Source organism: Octopus bimaculoides, chromosome 18 (assembly GCF_046866305.1).
Source record: "Octopus bimaculoides isolate indiv1 chromosome 18, ASM4686630v1, whole genome shotgun sequence".
Lineage (NCBI taxonomy): Eukaryota > Metazoa > Mollusca > Cephalopoda > Octopoda > Octopodidae > Octopus > Octopus bimaculoides.
This window is the reverse complement of record NC_142945.1, coordinates 39,084,028-39,106,189: the sequence shown is the minus strand read 5'-3', so window position 1 is coordinate 39,106,189 and position 22,162 is coordinate 39,084,028. Positions and strand designations below refer to the sequence as shown.

Sequence of the window (22,162 nt, the reverse complement as noted above, 5' to 3'; positions counted from 1 at the left end):
CACTGAGTTTAAATTATAATGTATTTAATGCTAAAGCAGAACAGTGAAATTCTCTGGCATCCATGTTGCAACATGTTTTAATTCTTGGAATGTATTTCTTTAGAATTTATTATCATTATTTTATTTTCAGTCACATAGTGAGATCTATTGAAAACAGTTTGCCCCACCCCTTTCTCTATTGCATTATTGTATTCTGTATGAATAGGTATTCATTAATATTATATAACACAGACTACATAACTAGGGCATATTTTTGTTATTATGTAGACTGTAGGCAATCAGAAAAAAAAAAAAGAACTTTTGTCAACTGTAGTAAATGTTTATTATTTCAGAGGATCAAGATTGTGTCACAAAAGATAGATTATTATTATTTTTATTTCTCTTATTTTTTTTTCACTGTCAGAGAATATTCTCATAGGTTAGATGTTATGGAGTGAAAACACGATCAGAATGAGAATTCCAGAGAAATGTAATACTAACATTGTAGGTTTACTGCAGATCCATTACAAAAATGTATCTTACCTTGACTAGAGTATTGCTTACATACGTGGGAGTGTGTGCATGCATGCACACACGCGCACACACACACACACACACACACACACACACACACACACACACACACACACACACACACACACACACACACACACACACACACACACACACACACACACACACACACATGCATGCATGCACACAACACAAAAGAAAAAGCTGTCTACTTGGTTGGTGTGTGTTTAATCACCATTTAATTATATCCACCATAGAGATATGTCAGCTCTCCAACAGTTCTATGGCTAGCACAATGGCTGCTGCTCATCTGAGCTGATTTCTTTCAAACACTGTTCCATTGTTAACCTGTGCCTTCTTATTACCTTTTCAACTGCATTCACAAAATCCCCTTCCCCTTTTTAAAATGGTGATTGTATACTACCCTCTCCATTTCCCTAAACAGACTATGTTCATGTTCAGTGGTTTCTTTACCTACCCCCACCCATCATGTCTCCTTCCCATTATGTATCATTTATTCCCCTGACTGTACTCCAAACCTTCTTACTCTCTCTGGAGTTCTCACTCTGCTCATATTTTCTCCCCTAACCACTAATCTATGCTAGTTCATACTTAAGAAAATGTGTGTAGTGGGGCAGTTGCTCTTATAAGGTGTGATGGTGCTCATAGACTTTTCTTAGACTGGAAGAAGGTTGGACATTTAAAAAAAAATCTTTCATTTGTTTCAGTCATTAGACTGTGGCTATACTGGAGCACCACCTTGAAGAATTTTAGTTGAATGAATCGACCCCAGTTCTTATTTTTGTACTAATTATTTTTTATTGTACTGCTAATTTACGGGTATGTAAACACACCAACACTGGTTGTGAAGCAGTGGAGAGGGACAAACACACACACACACAATGATAAATAGATTTAGGTATATATACATATACGACAGGTTTCTTTCAGTTTCCTTCTACCAAATCCTCTCCCAAGGCCTGAGGCTATAGTAGAAGACACTTACCCAAAGTGCCACACAGTGGGACTGAACCTGGAACGATGTAGTTTGCAGTCCAGTTGTTTTTTATTATCGGTTGTGATGGTGGTGAAATATTGATGGGTAAGGGAGATTCTCGGTGATGTAATTCTGGGGGATAGATAAAATGAAATATTTGATATGGAGTTTGGTGGCCTAGTGAGAAATATGTTAGGTACAGTCAATAAGTTCAAAGGTGGAATATTGAGAAATATGCTAGGGGTTTGGGTTTAAAGTAGGAATGATATTACAGTCAATATGTTCAAAGGAGATGTGACTGTTGTTGGCTTGAAGAGATAAAGAGTAGATAAATATGATCAAGGACTGTCAAGTGTTGAAAATTGAGAACATATTCAGCTTTCAGTTTTAGCTATGATAGGTATACATATATATATATATATACACACACAAACACACATACAGGCGGGTGGGCAGAGAGAGAGAGTGAGTGAGTTCTTGTTTAGCCCCAAGTTAGCCATGATCAATCAGACCTAATGATCAAAAGCATTCCTGTTATGACCATCACATTTTTTTACCTATTTGCTTGGAATCCAGATTCATAGTATCCAATATGTCCTTTTTGTAGGGAGTGATTTTAAGGAGTGGTGGTCATAGCAGTAGCAATACTCACACTATCCAGATGTGTGAACAATGTTTCAGTGCAGTGTATATCTGTGCCTCAGTCAACACATGCCCTACTATTGGGGATCCTAATTATTTTTCTAATTTCTATTGTATCCTTTGATTGATGTAAACCCCACCTGATTTTGTTTTTGTTTTCATGTGTTGTAACATCCTTTGATATTGTCCCCCATGTCTTGGGCCCTTGTGGCCAATAAAAGAAATCATTATTATTATCATTATTATTATTATTATTATTATTATTATTATTATTATTATTATTATTATTCATTTTGTTCATGTATAAGTACATGTGTATTCTTCATCATTTTATATATCTTATTCAATTTTAGAAAAATTGAAGCATGTCTTTGACGATTCCAGAGCATGTTGAACTTATTTTTGCATAACTTTTGGTCTATCTTATATTAACTGGGAACCAAAACCGTTGTGAAAAACTATTCCATCAAGAATTCATCAATTCTCAATAGTAATTGCCATATTTATTGAGAAAAAGGTCACATGAAATAGTGTGGTGTTCATTCATTTTTCCATACATCTTTATTATTTTTCCTTACATCTTACTTAACTCAATGTCTTATGCTTCGTTACAATATATTTATTTGTTTGTTTTCATCTTTTCAGCAAAGGAAATGTCAGCAACTCATTTTGAACAAGTTAACTGCTGAGAAAATTGACTTTGTTCAAATTGATATAACAGACCCCAGATATGCAAGCGAACGAACTCTGATGCGAGAGAATAGCAAACCAAAGACAGAAGGGGCTGTCCCAGTACCTCCTCAAGTTTTTAATGAATCAGAATATTGTGGGGTGAGTAGGATGTAGAAATAATCTTTTTTTAAAAAATGCAAATGAATGACAGAAATGTAATGTACTGTATTAAAATGTCTTGCAGTATTTAATTTTGGCACAAGGCCAGTAATTTCAGAAGAGGACTAAGTTGATTACATCAACCCCAGTTTTCAACTGCTACTTATTTTATGAACCCCAAAAGAGATGAAAGACAAAGTTGACCTCGACAGAATTTGAACTCAGAATATAAAGATTGACAAAATGCCACTAAGCATTTTGCCTGGCGTGCTAATGATTCTGCTAGCTTGCTGCCTTCTTTGCAGTATTTGATATTAACATCCTGAGTTCAAGTCCTTCTTGAGCTAACTTCATGTTTTTATTTGCCCAGGTGTTAATAAAATGATTAATTGATAAGGATATATGGGGGTGGGGGTGGTTTAATCAACCATACTTCTCTTTAAATGTGTGATTTTCAGTCAAGGTAAACAAATCGATAATTAAAACATACGCTACATCAATTCATATGGATTAATAAATCCTCTTCCAGCCATAAACGTTCTTAGTTTATCTATGTAGCTATTTGTAGGTTAAAACCTTAAATTAGAGAGAACAGTGGAGAAATAAGTATGTATGAATACATGCATGTATGTATATGTGTGTGTGTGTTTATATATGGTTTGTGTATATGTGTGTGTGTGTGTGTGTGTGTGTTTATATATGGTTTGTGTGTGTGTGCATTTAATAGCAATTCATATTTACTTTTGTGTGTCTTTCAATTAAAATATTTTTCATTTTTTACTTGTCTCAGTCATTGAACTGTCCCCATGCTGATGCACCACTTTGAAAGGTTTTAGTCTTACAAATCATCCCCAGTACTTGTTTTTTTTAAATTTTTTTTTTTTTTTCAGACTGGTACTTATTCTAATGGTCTCTTTTTCTGAACTACTAAGTTACCGGGATGTAAAAAAACAAAAAAACCAATATTGGTTGTTAAACTGTGGTGGGGACACACACATGCACACACACACACACACACACACACACACTATGATGGGCTTCTTTCAGTTTTGATTTATCAAATCCACCCCACAATGTTTTGGTCAGCCTGGGGCTATATTACAAGGCACTTGCCCAAGGTGCTGCACATGGGGACTGAACCTGAGACCTTGTGGTTGGGAAGCAAACTTCTTGCCACACAGCCATACTTGCACCTATAAAAAATGATCTCTGGTTTTGACATTTTTTAGATTCATTTAAATTTGTATGTTTTAATTGAAAATTTCTTTCGCAACAAGACCAAATAATTTTACATTTTGCCATATGGCACTGTCTATTTTCATTTTATTGTCAAGCCAGCATTACTCCCTGCCCAGATTCAACAAAATTCTTATAACATTTTAAATCCTAAACAAGAGAATATATATATATGTGTGTGTGTGTGTGTGTGTGTTTAGTCTCTTGCTTAGAATATTGTTTTTTGAGCAAAACACTTCATTTCATGTTGTTCCAGACCCCCTTTTGATCAGGAGAAAATGTTGGCCTGTTTGCCTAGCCAGTGGGGTGGCATCATTTGAAGGCTAAAACAATGCAAGAGTGCATTGTGACCAGTGATGTTAAAACAACATCTGAGAACCTGGTTGGTCACATGATCACATAATGTATCAGTTTGTTACTCTTTTTAAAAGTAAACTTTGCAAGACTTCTGAGACTGCTGTTTGTTGGACAGCTGTATGCAGACCAGCAACTCATTCTGAATGTTTATAATACTAGTTCTTTCTGTTCTGATTGATAAAGCCTGTAGTGGCACTGGTGCCAAACTGTATCTGTCTTTTAAGAAAAGTCTTTGTCTTGGACAACACTTTAAACATGAAGTGAGAAGACTTACATGCATGGACAGTTGCTGTCTTCCACAAAATACTTTGGTTAGGTCTGTGTTTACAGGTCTAGTCCTATGATCAACTCTGACTTCCAATAATCTGTAGAAGAGTGTAGTTAAAAGTTAGCTACATGTGTTCAAAAGGAGGTGACAAAAGCCACTTAAGAGAAATTGGTGCCATTATTGTAGCTGTAGAAGATACATGAATGTTGAAGGATTTTAATGCTGAAGTGGTTTTCTACCATGCCAATGTTTTTAGGGTTGTTTTTTTTTTCTTGGGTCCTATCCATTAGCTTTAGGCGTCAACATACTGTAGTAGATTTTTAGATGCCTGTGATGTTTAAGTAGATAATTAGGTATATTGATTGATAACTTAAAGAATGTTGTTTGGAGAAAGAAAAAAATTTCTCTTCATCAAAAATAAAAAAATTATCTGGCTGTATTCTATAATAGTGTTATGCTAACGAGTTTCATTTTGGAAGAAAATTCTTCATACAAGGAAGAAGAAGAAAAATTGTTTAACTAAAATAATTGGTTTGTTGTTACAAATTTTCTGGAATATGTTCAAAAAATGTAGAAGAATTAAAATTTATTACTTTCAACAGCAGTGCGGTGACATGTTGTATAGGAGCTGCCTTCTAAAATAGGATTTATACCTTTTACTAGGCAGGTTGGCATGACTTGGGGAACAGTTGCCAAATTATATTACAATGCTGATATACAATCTTCCTTTGGCAGAGAGTATGAGAAGCAATAAATATCATTATCTTTGAAAATCAGTAAACTTTCTTACATTTTTATTTATTGAAATTAAGAGGAAAGCAGGAAGAAAACAATTTTTTTAAATGTTTTGAAATATGTAAAATTTTTAGAATAAAAATATTTTTTTTATCTCTTCACATCTGATAATAAGCCCATTCAAATTTTCCTATTTTTATAAAAGGGGGTGGTGGTGGTGGTCGGTGGAGTGTAACTAGTTGTAAGTGGATTTTTAAAAATATGAGCCATTCTTTCATGATCTAACGCTTTGTCAGAATTTCTGAATATGTCCATTATTCATCTCCTGTATTTTTTCGCTAATATTTAGGAGGAGTTATTTATATTGTTTGCTGCAAGTTTCTGGAATTTTAATAAGTATATAGCGTAAAAATCAGATAACACTATAATACATGAGCTACATTATCACATCTTGGTTTTCTATAACCGTTATCATTTTTACTTGTTCAGTTTATATAGTTTTATGCTTTACTTCCATTTACAAACCACCACCACCATCATCACCACTATTATTGTCACCACCACCATGACAAGGGCAAAAATATCCTTTAAGATATTTATCAAGTGTGTTTTACTATATTTTATTTTCAAAATAAATCATCCAATGTTTTTGCCCCTCTCTTTTGTCTAATTGAATCTTTGTGTTCAGTAATCAGTCATCTCATGTTAATAGTTCTTGACGTTTTTTTTTTTCCTCCTGCAAGTTTTATTACATGTTGAATCACCATACATCTAACCTCAATGTGGAATGATTACTTGATTAGGAAAATTCTCTTTAAGCCTACAAGACGAATGCTTCTTTCTTGCAAAGTTCAACTTTACGATTATTGATAATATTGTTGCTCTTATTGATGTTAGTTAGAAGTCCTTATTGATGTGACTAATCAATAATATTAATGTAAAGATACAGTAGAATAGCAGAAATGCTAGAGTGTCCAATTAAATTCCTTGTATCATTTAGTCTTAACCCTTTGGTACAGAGTTTAAATTACATTGAAGTTGGTTTTACCTTTCATCCCTCTGGGGTTGATAATGTAAGTACAGTTTGCGAATCTATCATCTGAAATTCCTGCAACCAAAAGTATCACAGATTTCAGATCCTTTTTGGATTCTGGAGTATTTTTATATTTGCATCGATAAAATGAGAAAGCCTACAGATGGGGCCTGTATTTAAAACACAATATCCATTTACATTTCATGATACAGCTTATGCATATACCCTGAATATCATCATCGTTTCCTGCTATCTTCACTTGCAGTAGAATTCACGCCAACATAAGATAGTTGCCGCCACAGTATTTGATCTTTGGCAAGGGCATTCAGGAGAAGCTATGTCAAGACCTGTCCATGTTGTGGTGTTATCTCTCCATCTTTTAGGTTGCCGACCTTTGTTTCTCTTTCCATTAATCACGCTTTCTAACAGATCTTGCTGATGCCACAAACCATTCGTTCAGTGTGGCCAAGCAATTTGAGTTCGTTATTTTTGATGTCAGAGGTGACCGGTGGTAATTTGGTCATTTATCTTAAATTCTGAGGTGGTCTGAGAATTTGGTGTTAGTAATAAGTTGCATCACATGATTCTGAAAGACTTCCAGTTTTTGTAGTGCAACAGAAGTCCAGTTGACACATTCTAGCCCATATAAAGCATCTGGAAGAACACAGGCGTTGTAGATGCTTGATTTTATGTGGTACAAGATTCATTTTTGCTCTTATCAAAGGCTGCCTACCAAGTTCAATTCTATGGTTCACAGCTATCATTCCATTGTTTTTTGAAGAGAGTTTGTGTCTGAAGTAGATGAATTCAGAGACTTGCTTTACTGGGTTGCATTTTTAGGTTGAGGTCCAGATTGGATTTGTCTGCTGTCATGCATTCTGTTTTTGACACCCTGAATATAGTTTTGTATAAATTTTTGATAATGTTTTATACATAGTAACAGTAAGCATTATACATAGTAACAGTAAGTGGTAGAATGCTCACCTGCCACATGGCCAGACATGTTCTTGTAGAATATTGAAAATGAATGACCCTGCTTGTATGTTAGTGACACTTGTTTACAACAATCACACAATGTTAAGAAAGGGAGATACAAAGTACACACTCACACACATATGCATATATATATATATATATATCATCATCATCATCATTGTTTAACGTCCGCTTTCCATGCTAGCATGGGTTGGACGATTTGACTGAGGACTGGTGAAAACCAGATGGCTACACCAGGCTCCAATCTGATTTGGCAGAGTTTCTACAGCTGGATGCCCTTCCTAACGCCAACCATTCAGAGAGTGTAGTGGGTGCTTTTACGTGCCACCGACACGAAGCCAATATATATATAACCTCTTTCTGTTGAAGAGTGTAGGCTTGAAACATCAAAGACTTTTCCATTCTCCTTGAGAGTCAAACTAATACACTTGCTTGTTGTTCCCTCACCTGCTGTCTTCATCTTTTGTTTTCTATAAATTTGAATTATATATTCATATATATTACACACACACACACACACGATGGACTTCATTCTGTGTCTGTTTTGTCTGTTTACTAAATCCACTCATATGGCTTTGGTTGGCTGCGAGCTATATATCGGAGAAGACACTTACCCAGGGTGCTACACAGTGGGACCGAACCTGAAACCATGTGGTTGGAAAGCAAACCGTTGTGGTAGCGCTGTGGTTACTGTTGCAGCAGTTACAGTAATTATTAGTATCTGATGGAAGAATTGGTGGCAAGTTGGACAAAATGATTTTCAGCATTCCATTGACTCCTTTATATTTTGAGTTCAAGTCCAATTAATCTCAACATTGCCTTTGAGGTAAATAAAAGAAGTACTCACTACGTACTTGGGTTGATATCACCAACTGGATCATATTCCTCTTCCAAACGTATGCCCATGTCATTGTATTAAGTTAAGTATCATTACTGTTGTAGTTCTTGTTATAACTATTATTTGTGTTCTTGTTGAGACTAAGTTGATTCTTGATTAGTGTTTTATTATTCTGCTCAAGCTAACTAATTCAGGTATCATTCATTAGAAACTACTATTAATCAGGGAAAATTAAAAGCAACAACAAAAATGTAAACTGTATCACCTCTTCTGTCATCACAACCACCATCACTATCGTCATGAAGATTATTGCTATCCCCACTTTCCATCCGCATCATTATCGCTATCCCTGTCATAATCATTAGCGTCATCACCACTATCATCAAAACTAGTTCTGTTATCATCCTAATCATCATCATCATCACTGACTCTCTTGTCATTGCTTTCATCATCACTAGCTCTGTTATCATTACTTTCATTATTGTCACTAACCCTGTTATCATTGCTTTTATCATCATCACTGGATCTGCCTTCAGCATCACCACCACTCATCACCACTGCCACCTTCATCATCATCATCATCATCATCCTGACATTATTTTTATTAATAATGTATTGTTACAGCAACTGGCAACAATTTGATGATTTAAATGTCCTCCTATAGTCACATTGATTCTCCATGTCAAATATGGATTAAGTGTCACTGTGGTAATATGAATTAAAATGGATTAAATGGATGTTGTCATAGCAACATAAGCTAGATGTATCACCATGGAGTCGTGAATTAACTATGTCACAGTAGTTGTGTTGATATGGTGTGTCCCACTATGGTGTCACTCGGATTCGGTATTCTCAAGTCATGACTGTGGCTTCGGTGTACACCACCATGGCAGTTTCTTATTTCTTTACTACCCACAAGGGGCTACACACAGAGAGGACAAACAAGGACAGACAAATGGATTAAGTCAATTATATCGACCCCAGTGCGTAACTGGTACTTATTTGATCGACCCCGAAAGGATGAAAGGTAAAGTCGACCTCGGCGGAATTTGAACTCAGAATGTAACAGCAGACGAAATACTGCTAAGCATTTCGCCCGGCGTGCTAACGTTTCTGCCAGCTCACCACCTTTAAATGGCAGTTTCTATTAAGTGTTTTTTAACTAAGGCACTGTTAAATACCTCAGTGTCTTTGGGTATGCTATATAATTGTATCTGATGCACCCACATAAAACTGTGGATTAGTTATGTCTCATTAGATCTGATGTACCCACATAGGTCAGTAGATTAACCTAGTACCATCGTTAAAGATCTATGAACTAAATACTCTGCTATGATTGAATTACATTCACGAGAATATTCTTTTAAAAGCTTGACGATCTAAGAGTTGTTTCTTCTTTTATCATGACAGTTTCTAAATATACCACAAAATGTCTACAATCAGTTTGTGATGTAAATCTGTAGTTAAATAACCAGTATTTTCTCTCAGTCGGTACAACCCTCCCCTTCACATACATCCATCTCTATATCCCTCAATGCTGGCTTATGAGTCACGAGCCATGAGTAGAAGATAAAAGATCAGACATTATCTAAAGCGAGCTGCTGTTGTCAAAAAATAGAAAACTAAGTTCACATTGCTTTGTGTGTGTAGTTGGATTAAATGAATATCTAGATTGCCATTGTCTGTGTCTTCTATAACACAATGTGTGTGTGTGTGTGTGTGTGTGTGTGTGTGTGTGTGTGTGAATAATGGTGATTTCCAGCAGCAACTAATATTTCTTATGTTAGTACAATGCATAAAAGTTTTAGAAAAAGAGAGAGAAATGAAAATCTGTAACATTTAAGCATGTTTTTCAAGACTTTAAACTTGGTTTGCTGGAAACATATTTCTCGCTCTACAGCAGTTCTAAATATTTTTTTAGGCTGGCACAATACCCAAAATGTTGGAACTGCATCAGGTTCCATAGTTTGTTTTGGCATGGTTTCTACAGTTGGATGCCCTTCCTAACACTAACCTTTAGTTGGCAAACACCTACCTCTAGTTGGCGAACACCTACCTCTAGTTGCCGAACACCTACCTCTACACTAAATTTGTCACTGTACTCATGGTTAACTCTTACCTTACTAACAACACCCCTGTACATAGCCTGTATTGCTTTCATAAGCAATTTGTCAACCTCTAGCTTCCCCAGAGACCACCATATCACAGAGCGAGGTACTCTGTCAAGGGCTTTCTCGAGATCAACAAATGCCAAGTGCAGAAGCTTGTTTTTGGCTAAATACTTCTCTTGCTGTTGCCTGACTATGAAGATAGCATCTGTGGTGCTTCTCTCTAGGACAAAGCCAAACTGTATTTCATCTAATCTAATTCTGTTCCTAATTAATCAGGCTATAAAACATGCATATACACATACTTACACTCACTAGTTGATGGTAGGAAAGATATCCAATTCACAAAGAACTGTCTCCAGTTATGTGTTGTTCTTATCTACACACTATTGCACTTTTGTTTTTGTTACTGTTGCTATAGCGAGGAGCATAATCAGGTTAGTGGCTTGTAAACAATCCATACATGGAGAGAAAAAAGTAGTCGCTAAAAGAAATTAGGTACTCATTAAATTTAAAAAGAGAAACATTTCCTCATCTTTTCCTGCCCTTATTTACATGCAAAATGTCTTTACACAAACTTGCTGGAACCTTGTATTGTACAGATATAGACATAGTCTACTCTCACTAAACATGTAAGGTTTTTGCTATTTGGAGTTATTAGTGGTAAAAAAACGAAATAGTAGCAATTTATTTTCAGTAATGACAAGTTGATCCAATTAAATACCATAGTTAAGATGTCCTTCTGATCTCTCTCCCACCCACCTCTTGTAAAAGGCTTATCAAAATGTCTTTATTAAATTGCCAAGACAGTGGCTCTCGAAATGAAATCTACCCACTTCTCATTCATTCCACTTCTCTTCTTAAAGAGTGTAGTCTATGTGTGAGCAATGTCTTTTCTTAAGTGCAGTGTTTATTTGATTGTCATATTGTTTAGAAATTGCTTGAGTTAGCTGTGATATTTTGCATTCTCCTCCTACATATAAACACAATAGAGGATTGGTGACAATTACTGTGACATCAGAACATTCCCCTGTTTTTGGTAAGAAAGTTTCCATATAGTCACTGAGGCAGCCATGGGGTGCATATAAGATGTCCCAAAAGTTAGGATTTATAATGTACATTTAATGTGCTCACTCAGAAGTAAAGTTTAGAAAGAAGATCATCCAAACAGCCTGTCCTGATTTACTTTCCCAAATATACATCAGTCAAACTTTGAGAAGATGGTGGTATTTTGAGCTGTGTGGTAATATTTATCCCTACATAAATGTGGATGTTTTATCAGAACAAGCTATACTGCAGCAGTTACCGTGAGAAAATCTCTCACATTGGCTTTTGTTGCATAATGCACTCTTGTTTGTATCACTAGTGGGGAGTAAAATCCCAGCTACCTCTCCAGTGCCAAGACCACCAGCTTATGTGGTTTTGAACTTTGGTTTTATCAACGATGCACGCTTGACTGCTAGAGATAGCAGCAATCCATCTCCCTGCCAGCAACATATAGAAAATCAGTGCCAAAACAGATGCTGCTATCACGATTAGCCAGTTAGCTCATTAAGCAAAATATGTATTAGCGACAGAGGCAGTATTAATACTGAGAAGTAATATTTATCCCCACTTAAATGTGGATATTCTATTGGAACAGACTATACTGCAGCAGTTTCCATGAGAAAATTTCTCATATTGAGTTTTGGCACAAAATACACTCTTGTTAATATTGCTAGTGGGGAGATAAATCCCCACCACCTCCAGCACCAAGACCACAAGATCATGTGATTTCGACCTTCCTTGGTCTTATCAATGATGTGTTGCATGCATATCCCTGTTTTTTAAGAACAGGGTTAATGTACCTCTGCATGTTATAAGTGCCTAAAGGGGTTGGTGTCAGAAAAAGCATCTGGTCATAAAACACTGCCTCAGAATCTATGCCAACATGGAAAAATGGACATAAAAACAATGCTAGTGATCATACTATTTCAATAGAACTGTCACTTGCAAATGATTATGATTTAGTTTTGTTTGTTTTTTAGTTGTCCATATGGTTGTGGACATCTCCTCCACCTTCACTTCCTTGACCCAGTAACATCCAGAACATAATAGCTAGAGGGGAAAGAGGTTTGCATTATGCTTCTGACTGTTACATTATTTTATCAACCCTGAAAGAACGAAAGGCAAACTTGACCTCGGCAGCATTTGAACTCAATGTAAAGAGACAGAACAAATACTGCAAGATAGTTTGTCTGATGCACTAATAATGATTTTGCCAGTTCACTACCATTTAGTGGCTGTAGTAATAGGATCAGTATTAGCTAAACACTGTGTTGCACAACTGTATTCAAATATTGCAAACCTTCCACTTCCAACCTACTCACTGAACACTTAAAGTTGTTTGTCAATCTTTTTCTTTGGTTGTGTTTGTGTGGTGGGAATGGGAAAGGTTAGATGGATTCCAAGTGATTAGTCTGAACAAGTTAAGGAACCCAGGGCAACTGATATGTGTTAATGGCTTTAATGATTTATTTGAACAACGACAATGGTGGTGGTGGTGGTGGGGCGAGTGGTTGGATTTAATTAGATTTGTTTAGTTTTACTTTATTTCAACACTTAGCAATCAAACAGCAAATACATTCATATATTTGTAGTTATACAGATGGAGGCAAGGTGGGTTGAGGAAAGGGGAGAGAGTTCAGGTATATGCTAATATTTCGGTGTGGGGTGGGGGGTGGGGGAATCACTAGGGAGAGTGTGAAATGAGTCCTGAAAGCATTTATTTGGTGGAAATTTGCCAACAAACAATAATGCTCTTGTGTGTGTACGGAAATTGAGCGTAAATGATATTAAATAAAGGTCTGGGAATTTAAAGTTTGTGTGTTCATGCTATATACTGTATATGTATGTATGTGTGTGTGTATATATATATATATATATATATATATAAACACACTACTACTACTACTTTTATTGCTAGGTAATCAGCAATTCACAATGTTTTGGTAATGCTGTGTCAGAACATATAATTAGAAATGTTCTTATTTATGGAGGTAGGGGTTATCTTAAATTATTTCCTGAGAAAATTTTAAGTCTCTCTCTCCAACCACCTCCCACCTCCACTCAGCACCACTGCCTCTGTCCTCTTATGTTTCCACTTAATCTTCAAATCAACCTTAATATCCTCCCACAAAATGTGCGACCTTGTGCCAACCCTAGTAACCATTAACGTGACAGTGGCTTTGATTGTTTGTTCTTGTTAATGCCCTAGGTCATCTTTAATTGAGTAGACCTATAACACTGTAACATGATTTTTGTCCTTGGTTAGCAAATGTTATTTCCTAATTGCTTACCCCTAGAAAATATGAAAAATGGCTAATATTTCCTTCAAACTTTGCTTTTGTTACATTTATTCAAAACTTCAAAGAATCTCTCTCAACACATGGATATGAAACTCTCCAACTACTCCTGCTCATGATCAGAGGTGCACATGTTGTCAGCCACTAATTGACATGTTCAAGTGGTTATGGTCAAGCAACTGACAAGCAAATCTGTGATATTGATCAAAATACTTGTTATAATGATACTTCTGCTTCAGCAGCTCAGTGCTGCATATGTCTGAAATGTAATGGAAAATAGGTCAGTTTCAAAACATCAATGTCCAGATCACAAAATCAAAGATAAAAGAGAATTGTACTCATTTCCTTTGATTTCTATATAGAAGCAAATAAGATTTTACACTTACTGACCAAAGACAAAAAAAATTTGTTACACTGTAATCAAAGGCCTTCAAGTTATCACCAAGGCATTTTTTTTACCTTCCTTTTTAAAAAGGGTAGCGTATGATTTGAGGGAATTCGGTTGCATTGCTATTTCTAAATAAACAGTTGACCACTTCAAGGTTTCCTGGCTATCACATTATTGTTGTTATTGGACAAAAATTATTTCAGATGTATATTTTGGTTCTTCTAGCTTTATTCTTTTACTTTGTTTTTCTAAAATGAAAACTGCTCATAGTCATCCTAACCGTGGTCAGCTATTTGTTTCCTGTCAACCATGCAATAAAATGACCATGAAATCAGTCTAGTCTACTCAGTTATGAGGGCAGGGGTTAATAGTTTACAACTGTAATAAGTGGCAACACTGCACAATTAACAAGTGTTGCACTGATGACTCAGTGTTCCTTGAGTGGGTATAATCTCTTATTCTTTTACTGGTTTTACAATGTGTTGTGGCCATACTGGGTCACTGCTTTCCAGGATTTTAGTCAATCAATATTCATTTTATCAAGTTCTATTTATCAACAGGTTATCATTTTTCTTTTGCCAGTTACTTCCATTTAGTCACATTATTGTTCTACAGTTTACACCAATATACACAAACATATATACACACTTCATCTTCATTATCATCATTGTTCTTGTGTTTATTTTTTCTATGTTGATATGAGTTGGACAAAATTTCTCAAGGTGGATGTTCTTCCTAATGCCTTTTTCTTGGTTTCAAATAAGTTACTTTCTTCAACTGGGCTTCACACATCAAACCTCTCAACTGGAAGACACATTGTTTATGTAGCACATATGCCAGTGTTACCTAAACAGTGTCAGTATAAAGTGACACGGGGACAAACACATGCGCATGCATATACACACATGATGTGCTTCTATGCAGCTTTCAATCACAAGGTAGTGATCAACTTAAAGCATTTGCCCAAGGTGCCATACCCAAAACCCAATGATTGTGAAGCAAAGTTCTTAACCACAGACCCTTGTTTACACATGTGCATGCTCTCTCTCTCTCTCTCTCTCTCACACACGTACATATGTGTGAGTGTGTACAACAGGATTCTGCACATCTTTGCATCTACCAAATTTCACTTACAAAGCATTGGTTAACAATAGATAATGGTAAAAGATATTTGTCCACGGTGTCAGGCAGACATTGAACCCACATCGGTCTGGTTCTAGAGTGAACTTTTTAAATGCATAATATAACTATGCTTGTATATGTTGGGGTGGCGGGGTGTTATCTTGTTTCAAGTGGGGTTGGGTATTAGGCTTGCAAAAGCATACAGTGCTACAGAAACCACTGGCACATGATATTCAAGCTACAGGGCACTCTTAAGATGTTTGATGGATGGTTGAATGAATTTCTAATATGCATGATACTTGTCATAACAGATTTGTTGGATGGAAATTTCTTTTTAATAAATCCTACATATGTCATCAGTAATGTGTAATTATGTAGCTTTGCTTTAAGAAAAGAAAAAAAAGATATTTTTAACACTTCAATAGCATACACATGTCTGTAATATGTAATTGTTAATGTTCCATCTCTGAATTCTAAGAAATTGAAAATGAAACCAACTATTTTTCTTTTTGCTTCCTTTACATATAATCTAACATTTCAGTGTTTAATAAACCGTTTAACTCTTTTTTATCATTGTTAAATAAAGGAAAACTTCCTATCTTTCACTACAAATTGTCCTCAATAAAATTTTGGTGATGGTAGAGGTAGTTTCAATTCTTACAGCCATCAATTTTTGAGAGAGATAAAAATGTAAAATTTTCTTCTTTTTTTTTAAAAATTTTCTTTTCCATTTTCATTCCCTATTCTTACAATATTTATCGCATGAATAATTTTTTTTTCTTCTTTCTCAATCTTCAAAGACGATATTTAATATTTTAAAAATACGTTTTCCCATTTCTCCTATCTACTTTCTCTTCATTCCTCAAAAGAAAACTCCATAAACATTGTGTTTTTATATTCGATTCTAATGAACCCTGCACTAACTTCAAAAAACTTTGCTAGTCTCAGTCCCCCCCCCCTTTTAATGTTAAAGATAGTTTAAGGATGGATCCAACTCCCTACCCTCTAACCTCTCTTTTGTTTTCTTCTCTTGCTAACATTCACTCTTCACCGAACACATCTGAATATATATTAGAATATTTTTAGGAAAAGAAACAAGCTTTGTATCTTTTACTTCTGTCTATTTCCTGATTACTAGTGTAACATGATTGAAAGAGAAGCCAGATGTGTCAAGTTGTTAAAGATAGAATATAATCATTATATAAACTTTTGAGAGGGTTCTTATTCTGAGATCAAAGGTCACCGATTTTTATCTTTGCCTCTGTCTTTGTCTGCAAAAATCTTGTCTGCCTATTTCTGCTTATTTTCAATGGATATCTAAGTTCTACATGAAACACTGTGACATCCATCCTTAGGCATATTTTCTGAGATTTATCATTTTAATTCTGAGGAACCAGCATCCATGAAGCTAGCTGCCCTTCTTGGCCTTGGGTAAAGATATAAAGAAACTCTCTAACGGTTTGTGCATAGAAAATACTCAGTAGGTTTCTTATCTTATCTCTCTTACATTTTTCAAACCAAACCTGCCATCTATGGCTGCTTGCTATTTTTATCTCTCGAGTAGAATTGTTGATAATTCATGTGTGTGTGTAATTGCCTGAAGACAGAAATAAGGAATATGGAAGGCATGGTGATTTAATTTCAGATGTGTGTGTGTGTGTGTGTGTGTGCAAAAGAGAGAGAGAGAGAGAAAGCTGCTTCTCTATTTCTCTTACAACCTTCGTTAGCTTACTATTTTGTTTTCTATTCAAGTCAGAATTTTTTTTTTCAATTATTGAAATAGCTTTTTGTAAAGAGAATCTCTTTTCCTTCCAATCCTCAGTTATCCATTATCACTTCACAGAAATAAATAAAGAAGTAATAAATCCAGAACTGAATATATATATAAAAAAAAAAGTGAGCTAAGGGAAATAAGTCAAGTGGGTTAATGGCATGAATTTTGAGAATTCAGGAATGTGATAATGTACCAAATGATATATACAAATAATTCTCAATAACTTGAAATTTACCACTTAGTTGGAGAAATCAATCACCTGGTAGCAATTGTTAGGGAACTTCCAGAGAAAAGGGAAAATAATTTCAAGAAATTAAACATCAGTTTCACAATATATTTAATTCTTAGGGGAAAGATCAAATCTTTATTAGCAGGAAAGGGAACAAGTTACAGATTGTGATTCATCTTAGATTTCTCATTGAAGTAATTATGCAAATGGCGCTAGTGTGGTTAAGGTGTTGGACTCATGATTGTAAGATTGTGGTTTCGATTCCTGGACTGGGTGATGCATTGTGTTCTTGAGCAAGACACTTCATTTCACATCGTTCCAGTTCACTCAGCTGGCAATTATGTGTGATGCTCCAATGGACCCGCATCCTATCCAGGGATGGGAGAATATGTACACCACAGAATCTGGGAAACTAGCCATATGGCTCAGAAAGGACCTTTGAACCTTTTTTTTTTTTTTATATGAAATCTAATTAGACTAAAACATGATTGTAACTGTAACCTTTTCTGCTAAAAAGATCAGATATTTTTGGCCAAGTATGAAATTTTAATTTTCTATGAAATTAATTCTTAATTACTTGAAATTTTTTTCCCTTTTCTTTGAAAGTCACAAGCAATTGTTGCTAGGTTTTTGTTTTTCTTTCATCAGCTAAAAGGCAAATTTAAACTCTTTCAGAACATTTTTCATGTGTTATTTAGTACATTACCACTTACCTGAATATGAAATAGTTGTTGTACATGTGAATCTCATGAAAATGGACATCAGTTATGGCCACATCGAGGGAGGTTCTCCCTATAGAATGCCAATATATTTCCAGTCATATTAAAGAGAACTTTGGATCAATACTAGAAACTAACGAAACGTTCAACTGTTATGAAATCCCTCTCTTAACTGCTTTCAACCCTGTCTTCCCATGATATTTATTAACATTTAGGTTAACAGAGCCAAAGAGAGTTAAAGTGTCTTTTGTTAGAAATAGAAGCATAATGCCAGTGATGGGTTTTTGAATTAGTGAGTTCTTCGACCTTCTCTGAACTATTGACATTCTGGTGAAAATAAAAAAAGTAATGGAGTTCTTGCAAATTATACAATTCCAGTGTTTTTCCAGTAAATTTGACAGAATTCTCCCACAAATAATGAAACCTTATCATTATTATTATTATTTCTGCATAACAATCGAACTATAATTTTTTTTAGTCAGTTTAATTTGAAATTTAATTAAGCTAATCTTTTCTTCTTTTATATTTTTTCTTCATTTAATGAACATTTCACTAGTGCATTGTTCTTTAGTGGAAGTAATTATTATTATTATTATTAGTAGTAGTCTATGAAGATTGATTTTTTTTTCTTTTTGTTAATTCAAGTTTACAATAGATTTAAATTGTAAGAATTGATTACATTGACCTAAAGGTGGCAAGCTGGCAGAACCATCAGCAGGCCAAACAGAATGCTTTGCAGCATTTCTTTTGGTTTTATGTTCTGTTTTCAAATGCTGCAGAGGTCAGTTTTGCTTTTCATCCTTTTTTGGGTCGATAAAACAAAGTACTAGTTGAGCAATGGGGCCAAAGTAATCGACCAGCCCCTCCCCGCAAATATTGGGCCCATGCCTATTGTAGAAAGAATTATTATTATTATTATTATTAGATAATTTCAAGCAGATTTCTACTGCATCACCTGCTACACCTTCATGTTGCTGGTATATGTCCAGCATTATTTGTTCTTTTTTGTTGTTGGGGGAGTGCAAACTCCTCCCAGTATTGTATTGTGTAAGTTTGTTTTGTTACGGGGCCTGGTTGCAGTCTTTTGTTGGATTAGTGTTTGTATTGTGTGTTGTGTGTGTAATGCAAGTTGTATTCTTCTGTTGGGTATCCAGCCTGTGGAGTACATGTGGTCATCGTTTATTTTATTGGATATTTACTGTATAGAGTGTATTGTGTTTGTGGATTGTTTTGTTTGGGTTGTATTATTGAAATGATAGTGTCTTGTGTAGGATGTGGACTGCTCCTAACAGGGCTATTTTTTGGACAGAGTGTAGTGTTGAGGGTCTAGATGTAGCTTCTATGTTTTTGTTCATATGATTTTTCTATCATACCCAATGCTCCAATTATTGCTGGTATTGTTTTCACCTTCACCTGCTTAATGTTATAAAAATGGCAGATGAGAACTAGGTCATAATGAGTGTAGTGGGTGCTTATATATACACACACACACATATATATATATATATGCACTTACAAATAATAATAATAATAATAATAATAATTTCTAAAGGCACAAGGCCTGAAATATTGGGGAGGAGACTAGTTTCACTGGTACTTAATTTATTGACCCCCGAAAGGCAAAGTCAAGCCTGACAGAATTTGAACTCAGAATGTAAGGACAGACGAAATGCTATTAAGCGTTTTGCCTGGTGTGCTATCGATTCTGCTGGTTTGCTGCCCTAATAATGATAATAATCCTTTCTACTATAAGCACAAGGCCTGAAATTTGCGGGTAGGGAGACTAGTTGATAACATCGACTCCAGTGTTTCACTGGTACTTAATCGACTCCAAAAGGATGAGAAGAAAAGTTGACCTTGGCAGAATTTGAGCTCAAAACATAAAGACAGACAAAATACCACTGAGCATTTCGCCCAGCATGCTAATGATTCCGCCAGCTCAATAGTTCTAGCACTGAAGGAGGGAAGTGTGGTGAGATTACATCCAGACTGCTGTAAACAATTTTCAGAGGGCCAGAACAGTTGTAGCAGATGAGAAATGTCAAAAACAGAAAAGGTCATTGTCACGAACCCCATCTGACCAAAGCCACCATGTTTGTCCCAAGTGTGCCAGAGCCTGTTGTTCAAGGATTGGTTTACATAGCCACTTAAGGACTGCTGTTCTCTCCTATTCAGTCATCCTTACTCTCTTCTAGGAGATTGTATTGAGCTACAGGCATGCGTGGGTAATGCAGCTATTTGTTGTATTGGTGGCGACTTGTAAAAATCAATGAAACATATTTTCTTTTTGAATGTATTGATGGTTTTAATCAAACATAACAATGGACACCTGTGTTGTTTATCTGTATTTTCATGCTGGTAACCATAGAAATATTCACCAACACTATCATTATCATTTTGTTTTTCATCATTATCATATATATCATTATCCTCATCATATGTATGACAGCCATTAGAATTTCCATCATTGTCATCATCACTATCACCAGCACCATTATCATTATCACTGTCGTCTCAATAATCTTCACTGTCATTTCTTTTCACCACCACCATCATCATCACCATCGTTGTTATCATATCTGAATAATCTTCATTATCATCTCCTATCTGCATCATCTTTTATCTCTGTCTCCTGTCCCTACTTATCATTATTTTCATTAATGAAGATTGACTAATTCCACTCCTGTCACTCAGTTCATTTTCTTGTGGTTCTGAGTTCAAATTTTGTCAGTGTCAACTTTACTTTTTTCCTTTACAATGCCAACGTTGTCTCCTTCATTGGACACGAAACTCAGCTTGCGAAGACCTGTTGGGGCAAGCGAAAGCAAAATCGTGATGGCACCTGTGCCCAGCGTTGCCTTCCTGGCACTTATACCAGTGGCACGTGTAAAGACATTCGAGCGAGATCATTGCCAGTGCCGCTGGACTGGCTCCTGTGCAGGTGGCACATAAAATACACCATTTTGAGCGTGGCCGTTGCCAGTACCGCCTGACTGGCCTTCGTGCCAGTAGCATGTAAAAGCACCCACTACACTCTCAGGGTGGTTGGCACTAGGAAGGGCATCCAGCTGTAGAAATACTGCCAAATCAGATTGGAGCCTGGTGTAGCCATCTGGTTCACCAGTCCTCAGTCAAATCGTCCAACCCATGCTAGCATGGAAAGCGGACGTTAAACGATGACAATGATGATGATGATGACAATGATTTAACATTGAGTACCAGTAATATTCCTGAGTTGTGTCAGCTGATCATAACTGCTGTTAGCACCCTTCCTTCCACCTCTAAGGGTACATCTATACAATTGCTTGGCTTATTAGAAATAGTAGATAGATTCCCAACAAACCTCAATGTACCATCTTACAAAAACAGGAACACTTCAGACGATGTTACAAAATGTCCAAATACAAGATGGACTGGTCATAGCATGCATATCATTGATGTTTGGTCTGCTTGATTTAGGGCTGACGTCGGACTAAAAAAGCAACTGATTGACATTGTAATTACAAATAAATCACTTATCTCAGTGAATTATTTGCACTTACTGGTGTCACAGCAAGGATACTAGACTCTCATGATAAATCGGTTTCCAGTTTGTAGCAGGATTTGTTGTTGCTGTTATTGTTTGACAGATGTGAGTTGTTATTAGGATAACACAGCCTCCTTGGTAAAAAAAAAAAGGGGAGACAGAGGATCTGTATCAAGGAAGGGGTTTCATCATCTAGCTATTGTGAACCTCATTCACATGCACACTCTCTCCCCTTCTCTCTCTCCCCTTCTCTCTCTCCCCTTCTCTCTCTCCCCTTCTCTCTCTCCCCTTCTCTCTCTCCCCTTCTCTCTCTCCCCTTCTCTCTCTCCCCTTCTCTCTCTCCCCTTCTCTCTCTCCCCTTCTCTCTCTCCCCTTCTCTCTCTCCCCTTCTCTCTCCCTCTTCTCTCTCTCCCCTTCTCTCTAGCTCTCTTCTTGCTATCTCTCCCCTTCTTGCTCTCTCTCCCCTTCTTGCTCTCTCTCCCCTCTTACGCCTCTCTCTCCCCTCA

The 22,162-nt window shown here is 36.0% G+C and overlaps 1 protein-coding gene across 9 annotated transcripts in view; it reads left to right on the top strand.

Moving 5' to 3' along the window:
• The window catches only part of LOC106877443 (uncharacterized), a 114,691-nt gene that overhangs the window by 23,093 nt on the left and 69,436 nt on the right, over positions 1–22,162 (top strand). For all 9 annotated transcript variants that reach the window (XM_089366017.1, XM_052974307.2, XM_089366015.1 and 6 more), the window contains exon 3: positions 2,798–2,983. In XM_089366017.1, the coding sequence (XP_089222143.1) occupies positions 2,798–2,983 (186 nt within the window). The remainder of the gene's footprint in view (positions 1–2,797; positions 2,984–22,162) is intronic.